Source organism: Rhinopithecus bieti, unplaced genomic scaffold, assembly GCF_001698545.2.
Source record: "Rhinopithecus bieti isolate Rb0 unplaced genomic scaffold, ASM169854v2 scaffold_35950, whole genome shotgun sequence".
In the NCBI taxonomy this organism is placed as follows: domain Eukaryota; kingdom Metazoa; phylum Chordata; class Mammalia; order Primates; family Cercopithecidae; genus Rhinopithecus; species Rhinopithecus bieti.
The window spans coordinates 356,453-368,027 of NW_016815506.1; the positions used below are offsets into that span (position 1 = coordinate 356,453).

At 47.9% G+C, this 11,575-nt stretch overlaps 2 protein-coding genes across 3 annotated transcripts in view; one reads left to right on the top strand and one right to left on the bottom strand.

The window, feature by feature from the left end:
• The window catches only part of PMEL (premelanosome protein), a 12,871-nt gene extending 8,403 nt beyond the window's left edge, over nt 1-4,468 (bottom strand). The window contains 1 exon segment of the mRNA XM_017853331.1: nt 3,762-4,468. Within this exon segment, the coding sequence (XP_017708820.1) occupies nt 3,762-3,837 (76 nt within the window). The 5' untranslated portion in view covers nt 3,838-4,468.
• Nucleotides 4,469-4,589: 121 nt separating this feature from the next.
• CDK2 (cyclin dependent kinase 2) lies at nt 4,590-10,918 on the top strand. Of its 2 annotated transcripts, XM_017853332.1 has the most exons (7): nt 4,590-4,940; nt 5,675-5,752; nt 5,863-5,983; nt 6,586-6,756; nt 7,288-7,389; nt 9,147-9,350; nt 9,624-10,918. In XM_017853332.1, exons 1-7 carry the CDS (start codon nt 4,825-4,827, stop codon nt 9,726-9,728), a joined length of 897 nt encoding a protein of 298 aa, XP_017708821.1. In that variant the 5' UTR covers nt 4,590-4,824; the 3' UTR covers nt 9,729-10,918. The 2 variants fall into 2 exon arrangements, with proteins under 2 accessions (XP_017708821.1, XP_017708822.1); XM_017853333.1 differs by lacking the exon at nt 5,675-5,752 and having other exon boundaries at nt 4,597-4,940.
• Nucleotides 10,919-11,575: the final 657 nt, after the last annotated feature.

Consider the following 11,575-nt stretch of genomic DNA (forward strand, 5'->3'; position numbering starts at 1 on the left):
ATTACAGGCATGAGCCACTGCGCCCGGCCAAAGTGCATTTTTAAAACTCATTTATTCGGCTGGGCGTGGTGGTTCACGCCTGTAATCCCAGCACTTTGGGAGGCTGAGGTGGGCGGATCATGAGGTCAAGAGATCAAGACCATCCTGACCAACATGGTAAAACTCTGTTTCTACTAAAAATACAAAAATTAGCCGGGTGTGGTGGTGTGTGCCTGTAGTTCCAGCTACCCAGGAGGCTAAGGCAGGAGAATCACTTGAATCTAGGAGGTGGAGGTTGCAGTGAGCCGAGATTGCCCCAATGTACTCCAGCCTGGCGATAGAGTAAGACTCCATCTCAAAACAAAACAAAACAAAACACCCTTATTTATTATTATTATTATTATTATTATTATTATTATTATTTGAGATGATGTCTTGCTCTGCCCCTAGGCTGGAATGCAGTGGCGTGATCTTAGCTCATTACAGCCTCCGCTTTCTAGGTTCAAGCAATTCTCGTTCCTCAGCCTCCCAAGTAGCTGGTACTGCAGGCACCCACCACCACACCCGACTAATTTTTGTATTTTTAGTTTTGCCATGTTTCATGGTTTCGCCATGTTGGCCAGGCTTGTCTCGAACTCCTGACCTCAAGTGATCCGTCTGCTTTGGCCTCCCAAAGTGCTGGGATTATAGGTGTGAGCCACCGTGCCTGACCTGTTTTGTTTTAAATCAAGACATAATTCACATACCATAAAATTTACTTTTAGCCAGGCACTGTGACTCACGCCTATAATCCCAGCACTTTGAGAGGCCAAGGCAGGTGGATCACAAGGTCAGGAGTTCAAGACCAGCCTGGCCAAGTGAAACCCTGTCTCTACTAAAAATACAAAAATTAGTTGGGCGTGGTGGCGGGCACCTGTAGTTCCAGCTACTAAGGAGGCTGAGGCAGAAGAATTGCTTGAACCCGCGAGGCGGAGGTGGCAGTGAGCCAAGATCATGCCACTGCACTCTAGCCTGGGCGACAGAGCGAGACTCCATCTCAAAAAAAAAAAAATTCCTTTTGAACATGATCAAATTTGTGTTTTAGAAAGATCATGATGGCAAGCAGTGAGGAGGATGGATTAGAGGCTGGCAGAGATTGGGCATGGGGACAGGGTAGACAAAATTATTGTAACTGACCAAGAGAGGTCTGAGAAGAAAAGGATATGCTGGCTCTCCATCTGCCCTACCCAGGTCCAACAACTATCAACACCTTGCCACATTTGCTTTGTTTATCCTTACTAGTTGTTGTTTTTGTTTTGGCTAAAGTATGTAAAAGCAAATCCCAAACATCGTATTATTTTAACCCTACAAATTTAAAAAATATGAGTATTTTCTTGCATAAGTACAATGTCATTTCATGCTAGACAAAATTATCAAACTCAGTCCATATAAAATTTCATGAATATCTAGAAAAATGTCTTATGATTTTTAAAATCAGGATCCAAACTATAAGCACAATCTTTTTTTAAGAGCCTTAGGTGGGTGGGTGTGAACAGACTCTTTCCAGGATACATTAAGGAATGTAGTAAAAGAAAAAGACTTGAAACTGCAGCACAGCAAGGAAAGTCAGATCAAGGAGAACTTCCTAGAAATCTGTGAGACTAAGCATCAAGGGAGAAAGCGGGGCTGGGATATAATGCATATATTTCAGCACAGCAGAAACTACTTTCACCCCATTTTCCCCTTTCCTGCAGAAACCTCTCTCCCCTCCCCTCCTATCTGTATATATTTCAGCACAGCAAAAGCTACCCTCACCCCATTTTTCCCTTTCCTGCAGAAACTTCCTTCCCTTTCCCCTTTTCTTTCCCCTTTCCTTTTCCTTTTCCTTTCCTTTTGATACAGGGTTTTGCTCTCTCACCCTGCGTGCAGTGGCACATTCATCACTCACTGCACCCTCAAACTCCTGGGCTGAAGCCATCTTCCTGATTAGCCTCCCAAGTAGCTAGGACCACAGGTGCTCACCACCAGGCCCAGATAATTTTTTTTTTCTTTTAGAGACAGAGTTTCGCTCTTGTTGCCCAGGCTGGAAGGCTGGAGTGCAATGGCACGATCTCGGTTTACTGCAACCTCCGCCTGCTGGGTTCAAGCAATTCTCCTGCCTCAGCCTCCTGAGTGGCTGGGATTACAGGCATGCGCCACCACACCCAGCTAATTTTGTATTTTTAGTAGAGACTGGGTTTCTCTATGTTGATCGGGCTGGTCTCAAACTCCCGACTTCAGGTGAGCCACCTACCTTGGCCTTCCAAAGTGCTGGATTACAGGCATGAGCCACCGTGCCCGGCCTAGGCCTGGATAATTTTTTTACTTTTTGTAGAGACAGGGTCTCACTATGTTGCTCAGGCTAGTCTTGAACTCCTGGGCTCAAGCAATCCTATGGCCACGGCCTCCCAAAGTACTAGGATTACAGGTGTGAGCCTCCTCATCTCCTTTCTTTTCTTTTTTATTTTTTTCAGACAGAGTCTTGCTCTTTTGCCCAGGCTGGAATGCAGTGGTGTGATCTCAGCTCACTTCAACCTCTGCCTCCCAGGTTCAAGTGATTCTCGTGCCTCAGCCTCCCAAGTAGCTGGGATTATAGGGGCGCACCACCATGCCCACCTAATTTCTGTATTTTTAGTAGAGATGGGGTTTCGCCGTATTGGCCAGGCTGGTCTGACCTCAAGTGATCCACCCATCTCAGTCTCCCAAAGTGCTAGGATTACAGGCATGAGTTACTGTGCCAGGCCTCATCCCCTTTCTTTTCTTTTTTTTTTCCGAGACGGAGACTCGCTGTGTCACTCAGGCTGGAGTACAGTAGCGTGATCTTGGCTCACTGCAACCTCCGCCTTCCGGGTTCCAGTGATTCTCCTGCCACAGCCTCCCGAGTAGCTGCAACTACAGGCATGCACCACCATGCCCAGCTAATTTTTGTACTTTTAGTAGAGACGGGGTTTCACCATATTGGTGAAGCTGGTCTCGAACTCCTGACCTTGTGATCCACCCACTTCGGCCTCCCAAAGTGCTGGGATTACAGGCGTGAGCCACCACGCCCGGCCTCAACCCCTTTCTAATGTGTGCTGTAACCCTAGTTGATTCTGCTGGGGGAGGATCTGGAATCATCTCATTGAGCATCCCACCACTAGAGCAAGAGAAGTCATAAGATACCCCATTCTTTCTCCACTTCCAGCTCTCCTCAGAGCAGCACGGGACATTCCAGACCCTCTCACTACCTCAGCCCCTCCCCTTACTCCTGTCACGAGGCCCAATCCCCCAGAGCCCTTTCATGTGATGCTCAGCTGAGACCCCTCTGCCTATCTCTCCCAGCCCCAGAACAAAAGGTCTGGGCTGTGTTCACCCGTACCCATCCCAAGGGGAGAGGATTGTATCTCCTGAGTCTTCTTACCCAATACTACATTCTCTGACTCCCCACTTTAAATCTCCTACCCCAAGAGACATTTCTTAAAAGAGTCTCCCGCACATTTCACCCCTTTGGAGCCCCTGCTCCAGCTCACTGCCAAGGAAGCCTCAGAATCAGTGCCACAGAGACCTTCTATTCTTCTGCCCCTCCAAGCATATGAGATTATTTTCAGGCTCAATCCCAAATCTCCATGTAGGGAGGGAGCCCAGGTGCCCACATTCTCACTAAATCAAATGAGTGGGAGACGCCTGAAATATTGCCGCTATCTCCCATTAGGAGGAGAGAAACCAGAGCAGGGGGAATTCATCCCCAAGTTCACACCTGCTCATGTCCACATATCCACACATACCTTTTGTAGCCCCCACAGCCAGCAAAGCACCTATCACAGCCAAATGAAGAAGGCATCTTTTTAGCACCAGATCCATTGTGTTCTTCCCTTCAGCAACCAAAGGCACTGGGGGGACTGGGATAGGCCCCTATATAAGAAAAAGGTGCTCATTTGCATAGCCCTTCCTCTTCTCCCTCAGAGAAGGCCTGGGAGGGGCCGGAGAAGAGGAAAAAGGAAAAACTGACAAAGGGATCCTGGTCCCTAGACATTGCTTTCCCATCCTGCTACTCAATGGCAGTTTCTGGTTTCACTGGGTCACTCTCATATACTCCCGGGCAAGGGCTGACTGAAAGGCAGCTGCATAACACAGACACAACAGTTCATCATGGGAGAGTGAATTAAACCAGGAACTTCTCAAAAAAACAGAAACAGAACCCTGCATCCCAAAACAGAGACAGCGTCGGGGTAGGCTATGAGGCAGAGGCAACGACTCCTCTGAGGTCCAGGAATTCTTTACAACGAGATTCCTGGTTTCCTGCTTTTCAAGGGAGGCTCCTGAGCCAGGTGGAATTTAACCTTAGGTCGATACATATTTTCCCCAGGAGTGGTGAAAATAGTGAGTTAGAAATCAAGAAATCCCTACAGACTGGAGACACAGGTAGGAAACTTGGACCCAAAGTAGGTACTTGGGAAGACTGTTCAGCCGCCCCACCAAGGAAGAAATTTGTCTAGTCCCCGAAGAACCAAACTTGCATGGAGCGGGGTCATTTGTGGGGAGGAGCGCTGCACTCGCCCCCCGGCTCTGACGTTGACCAATAGAAAGGCCAGGGGGCGGAGCCAGGGAAACGCGGGAAGCAGGGGCGGGGCTTCTGGTGGCGGTCGGGAACTCGGGGGGAGGCGGCAACATTGTTTCAAGTTGGCCAAATTGACAAGAGCGAGAGGTATACTGCGTTCCATCCTGACCCGGGGGCACCATACTGGGCCCTGTTTCCCCCTCCTCGGCCCCCGAGAGCCAGGGTCCGCCTTCTGCAGGGTTCTCAGGCCCCCGCTCCAGGGCCGGGCTGACCCGACTTGCTGGCTCTTCATGGAGAACTTCCAAAAGGTGGAAAAGATCGGAGAGGGCACGTACGGCGTTGTGTACAAAGCCAGAAACAAGTTGACGGGAGAAGTGGTGGCGCTTAAGAAAATCCGCCTGGACACGTGAGTGGCCTCTGTACCTGGGACTCCTAACTGGGGACCTCCTTGACTGTCCCCCCCCAATCCCCCACGGGCGGGTAGCCGTCCAGGGACCGGAAGACAACAGGGACGGACTTCTTTAGAAGTGGAGAGGTGGGTTGGGGGCCAGTAGAAGGTGGAGTGTATACTTATACTCCCTGGGGAGAGTATAGGGCGGTATGGAATCCATGGAAAACTTTCTTCCCAAACTGAGCCGGATCGTGCCCCCAAATGTGCGAACACAGAGACTCGGGGAGAGAAAGGAGGCCTCTGAGATGAGGTCCAAGACTCTCCATGGAGTGGGGTTATGTGGGAACCGGCGAGGAGCGCCTTTCTGAATGAAGAGCTCTCCTCACTGCCCCACCCTCACCTTAGAATTCTCTCCTCTTTCCAAAGAATGGCAGTTGAACCTCACTGGCCCCTCTGGGGAGACTGGGGGCTACTCCTGCATTTTTTTTTCCCCCATTACAGCCTCCCTGCTTCACCTTCACCAGACGGCTTTACTTACCTACCCCTGGGAAAAGAGGAGATAATGACCTTAATATGTGCAAAAGCCATACCCTGACTACCCAAGAATTAGCTCTTTCCAGCACCCTTTCTTTTCTCTGACTTTCCTAGGGGTGCTGGGTGGTGTCTCCTTGGGGAAAGAAATGACTAGGTGGAGGAAAAAGGAATATTTGTAACCATATTCCCGTCTCTGCTTTCCCAACCTCTCCAAGTGAGACTGAGGGTGTGCCCAGTACTGCCATCCGAGAGATCTCTCTGCTTAAGGAGCTTAACCATCCTAATATTGTCAAGTGAGTATGTGTCTGAGAGGCAATCCAGCTGGAAAGGAGGATGAGTTGTCTGTACAGTGTGGGCTTTTCTCTCTCTCGCACCTCCATTTCCTCAAACTTTACTTCTCTAGGCTGCTGGATGTCATTCACACAGAAAATAAACTCTACCTGGTTTTTGAATTTCTGCACCAAGATCTCAAGAAATTCATGGATGCCTCTGCTCTCACTGGCATTCCGCTTCCCCTCATCAAGGTAATACTTCTCATCAGCTCCTCCCATCATGGGCATGTCTCGGGGGACTGGTGGCGGGCAATTCAGGGTGATATTTTATGATCTTGGCCTCCTTCTGAGCCCTCATCTCCTACACACACACACTCCCCTTCTTTTTGTGTCTCCTTCTCTGCTCATTATATTCATTAACCCTAGGGTTGGACTGAACAATCAAAGTTGAAACTCTAGTGAGTCAACCTAGCAACTCAGGTGGGAGGTCAGATGAAACTCAGATAAATGGGATTTGAGAGCACTTGGTAAATTCCTCCAAAAAGCCCTTCTGTTTGGTGGAAGAACTAGCTAGTAAGTCTCTATTGTCTATTTTAGGGCTGGATTCTTCACTCCCAGAGCTACTTTATTAACAAACATTTGTTCAATGCCCAGCATATAGAAAAGGGAAGCAAAATTGAGTAAGACTTGGTCCTTATCCTCTCTGGGCTGACAGTCCATTGGGAGAAATAGCTTGTAAATATGTGACTATAATCCAACATAGTAAAGGCTTTAGTAGAGTTTTGGGGGCACAGAGCAAACCCAGTCTGCTCACTGTGATGGAGAAACACAGTCCTCTCTTTCTTCTTTGTCAGAGCTATCTGTTCCAGCTGCTCCAGGGCCTAGCTTTCTGCCATTCTCATCGGGTCCTCCACCGAGACCTTAAGCCTCAGAATCTGCTTATTAACACAGAGGGGGCCATCAAGCTAGCAGACTTTGGACTAGCCAGAGCTTTTGGAGTCCCTGTTCGTACTTACACCCATGAGGTGAGTCCCTTTATGCCTTTCTTCTCTGAGCTTCCCAAGAGGTGTTAACTAGGGTATTCACAAATTTACTAAAAATATCTGGCTAATAGTTTCTTACTAGGTAGAAATAATCTCTTGACATCTTAAAGAGTCTTAGGGCATGCATGGAATTCATACTGTGTTGCTAACTGGGCTCACGCCTGTAATACCAGTACTTTGGGAGGCTGAAGTGGGAGGATCACTTGAGCCCAGGAGTTCGAGACCATCATGGGCAACATAGCGAGACCCCATCTCTACAAATCTACAAAAAGAAAAATTTCAAAATCAAATTATGACCATTTGTCTCAAGTTTTTCCAGGGAGATCTCAAATTGGGGTTCAGAAAATACGGTCTCCAGAACTATGGACTGGAAATCAGTGAGAGGGGAAAGATGGAGGGAAGGAAACTGCTTGTTAAGAGGCCATGAGTTAGCAGAGTAGTGTTGAGGAACTGAGATGTGGGAATCTCCATACCCTATAAACCACTCCACCCCTCCCTATTCCTGTCCCTCAGGTGGTGACCCTGTGGTACCGAGCTCCTGAAATCCTCCTGGGCTGCAAATACTACTCCACAGCCGTGGACATCTGGAGCCTGGGCTGCATCTTTGCTGAGATGGTATGGAGGCTTGCCCAAGTTCCACCCAGCCGCCTCCTCCCCACATTCAAGAACAACAGAACTGTTTCTTGGCCCAGACCTATGGCCCTTCTATCACAGGGTTCTGTCTCTAAAGTAGCACCAAGGGGAATGGTGGGAAAGGATGCAACTGTTGCCCCAATATCAACCACAATGTTAGGATATCCTCAAACAGCCTTAGTACCTAGTATACTTCTCATATCCCTGAAATGACACAAAGCATTTCTGCAGCTGTTTTAGCTGAGTCTGCATATATTTGGGAGAATGATTCCATTTAGTGCCTTTTTTTTTTTTTTTTTTGAGACGGAGTTTCGCTCTGTCGTCCAGGCTGGAGTGCAGTGCCTGGATCTCTGCTCACTACAAGCTCCACCTCCCGGGTTTTTACGCCATTCTCCTGCCTCAGCCTCCCAAGTAGCTGGGACTACAGGCGCCCGCCACCTCGCCCGGCTAGTTTTTTGTATTTTTTAGTAGAGACGGGGTTTCACCGCATATAGCCAGGATGGTCTCGATCTCCTGACCTCGTGATCCGCCCGTCTCGGCCTCCCAAAGTGCTGGGATTACAGGCTTGAGCCACTGCGCCTGGCCCATTTAGTGCCTCTTTTATTTCAAGCCTTCATTTCAAGGCTTGTAGACCTTGTTGTGTGGTGCCAGCAATGTAGTGAAGACAATTGTGGTCACTTTATCCACACCCTTCATTTAAATTGCAGATTTAGGCAGAGTGCAGTGGCTCACACCTGTAGTCCCAGCACTTTGGGAAGCTGAGGTATAGGTGGATCACCTGAGGTCAGGAGTTCGAGACCAGCCTGGCCAAAATGGTGAAACCCCCATCTGTACTAAAAATACAAAAATTAGCCAGGTGTGGTGGCGCACACCTGTAATCCCAGCTACTTGGGAGGCCAAGGCAGGAGAATCGCTTGAACCCAGGAGATGGAAATTGCAGTGAGCCGAGATTGCACCACTGCACTCCAGCCTGGGCGACAGAACGAGATTCCATCTCAAAAAAAAAAAAAAAAAAGATTTAGATCATGTCCCCCTTCAACCTCTGGCTTTTCAGATTGAAGGATCCTTGAGACCTGGCTTTATGTAGAAGCTCCTTTCTCCTTTAATACAACAGTGCAGTGCAGTAGGCTGAGGCTTCAAATCAGCAATATGTTTTATTGTCTTTTATCTGGGTTATAACCAACAGCTTAAAGACCATTAGCCTGTACATATGTAATGTGCATTTATCCCCCAGTGCATTACCTTACAATTGTCCATATTCCTCTCTCAATTCATCCAAAAATATTTGTTAAGCACCTAGTGGGTAGCCAGCACCATGCTAGGTACTGTGGGGAACACAGAAGAAATGGAAGACAGAGCCTCTGCCCGCTGTACTCCTATCTAGAAGTGGCTGCATCACAAGGTTGGGGGATGACTGTAGTGTCTACCCCATACCCCGTGAGTGGCTTGGGATCCCTTTGCTACATGTCAGTGACATCGCAGACATTCAGCCCCTCCCAGACCCACCCAGCCTTGGGGATCTGCAAAACCATGGTTGGGGGAAGGAAGGAGGGGGCGACCAGACAGATGAAGGGACTTCATTGTCTCAGGTTCTGTGTGACTGACCCCATGAAAGGCCCTGGGGAGCGAGTCATGGGGCCCTGCTGACCTTCTACTGTCTATGGGAACTCCTTTGTATAGAGGAGAGTTTTGACTGACGTCAACGTAGGTCTTAGTATTTTCTCTTTCCCCATTTTCAGGTGACTCGCCGGGCCCTATTCCCTGGAGATTCCGAGATTGACCAGCTCTTCCGGATCTTTCGGACTCTGGGGACCCCAGATGAGGTGGTGTGGCCAGGAGTTACTTCTATGCCTGATTACAAGCCAAGTTTCCCCAAGTGGGCCCGGCAAGATTTTAGTAAAGTTGTACCTCCCCTGGATGAAGATGGACGGAGCTTGTTATCGGTGAGAGTGGGCACCTGTTTTCCCTCATTCATTTCTCCCAGGGAAGGGCTTTTCCAGGATGAAGGAAGGATGAGACCCTGAAATCTGGGCCTCAGTATTTTGTTTCCCTGGTTCCTGCTCTCCCTGTTGGCACACTGATTCAGCTATGGGAGGATGGAAGTAAGAATTCTGCCTTGGGTAGAAGGAGTTCTGGTTTCCTGATTTCTGGGAACACCTGCTGCCCATTTAGTCCACTATCACATGATTGAAGTCAACATACATCTCTCCCTCTAGCAAATGCTGCACTACGATCCTAACAAGCGGATTTCGGCCAAGGCAGCCCTGGCTCACCCTTTCTTCCAGGATGTGACCAAGCCAGTACCCCATCTTCGACTCTGATAGCCTTCTCGAAGCCCCCAGCCCTAATCTCACCCTCTGCTCCAGTGTGGGCTTGACTTGGCTTGGCCTTGGGCTATTTGGACTCAGGTGGGCCCTCTGATCTTGCCTTAAACACTCACCTTCTAGTCTTGGCCAGCCAACTCTGGGAATACAGGGGTGAAAGGGAGGAACCGGTGAAAATGAAAGGAAGTTTCAGTATTAGATGCACTTAAGTTAGCCTCCACCACCCTTTCCCCCTTCTCTTAGTTACTGCTGAAGAGGGTTGCTATAAAAAAAAAAAAAAAGAAAAGAAAGAAAAAAAGCCTTCCTACATGTTAGATTTGCCGTACCAATCTCTGAATGCCCCATAATTATTATTTCCAGTGTTTGGGATGACCAGGATCCCAAGCCTTCTGCTGCCACAGTGTTTGTAAAGGCCAAATGATAGCAGGGGGCTAAGTTGGAACTTTTGAGAACCAAGTCAAACAAAACCACTGGGAGGAGTCTGTTTTAAAGAATTCGGTTGAAAAAATAGATCCAATCAGTTTATACCCTAGTTAGTGTTCTGCCTCACCTAATAGGCTGGGAGGCTCAAGACTCAGCCCGGGTGGGGCTGCAGAAAAATGATTGGCCCCAGTCCCCTTGTTTGTCCCTTCTATAGGCATGAGGAATCTGGGAGGCCCTGGGACAGGGATTGTGCTTCATTCCAATCTATTGCTTCACCATGGCCTTATGAGGCAGGTGAGAGATGTTTGAATTTTTCTCTTCCTTTTAGTATTCTTAGTTCTTCAGTTGCCAGGGATCCCTGATCCCGTTTTCCTCTGAAGTCCACCTCCTACCCCATAGGAGTTGGAAGTTAGGGTTTAGGCATCATTTTGAGAGTACTGACACTTTTTTAGGGCTCTGATTGAGTGAGGGCATGGGCAAAAATATTTCTTTAAAAGAAGGATGAACAATTATATTTATATTTCGGGTTTATATCCTGTAGGGTGGCTTTTTTTTTTTTTTTTTTTTTTTTGGTTAGAGTGGGTGGATTTGTGCCATGTGCACTTGTGGGGGTTTTGTAATGACAGTGCTTTTAAAAAAAAAAAAAGCATTTTTTTGTTATGATTTTGTTTCTGTCACCCTTGTCCTTGAGTGCTCTTGCTATTAACGTTAATTGTAATTTAGTTTGTAGTTCATTAAAAAAATGTGCCTAGTTTTATAGTTCATCTCTTTCCTATTTACTGAAAGAATGGTGAGAAACAGAATATGAATATGTATATGTGATCATTGATTTCGGACCCCTTTTCCTAATCTCTCTGTGCATGGCTACCCACCCCACCCCATTTTGGCTAGAGCTGACGATGAACAAAGTGGTTATTATCGTTCCTATTTATGGCTGGGGAAACTGAAGTCTATATAATTCCTACTTTCTCCACACACCAGCAAACCTCCTTTCCCCCAGCCAACATACTACACACACACAACACACCACATACACACCATATATGCACACACACCCCATACACACGCACGCACGCACACACACACACACCCATGCACATACATAGCGGCAGGAAAAGGGCTCCCGGGGAATTTGCCTCTCGACACTGCATTTCCCAGTAAGCACGCCCTTTTTCCTTTCTGTTTCATATCACAAACAGCAAAGTTTTCCAAAGATTATTTTATTTACATTTACATACGATTCTGAAAAAGCGTCTCCAAGCTACCACTTCTTGTAGTTGCCATTGTCTCACTCCACCACCAAAAAACATCTCAGACCCCCCGCCGGCCACCCCAAATACTCCTGTCCCCTGAAACCTCACTAAAGGGCGGAAGCGCTGATGTCAGGGTTACTTAAATTCCCAGGCTCCGGATCCCTAGAA

Excerpts from the sequence above, each read along its gene's own strand:
- CDK2 (XM_017853332.1), top strand. The coding sequence starts at position 4,825 with ATGGAGAACTTCCAAAAGGTGGAAAAGATCGGAGAGGGCACGTACGGC. Across the intron at positions 4,941-5,674 it reads AAGAAAATCCGCCTGGACAC|TGAGACTGAGGGTGTGCCCA; the intron begins GTGAGTGGCCTC and ends AACCTCTCCAAG. Across the intron at positions 7,390-9,146 it reads GCTGCATCTTTGCTGAGATG|GTGACTCGCCGGGCCCTATT; the intron begins GTATGGAGGCTT and ends CCCCATTTTCAG.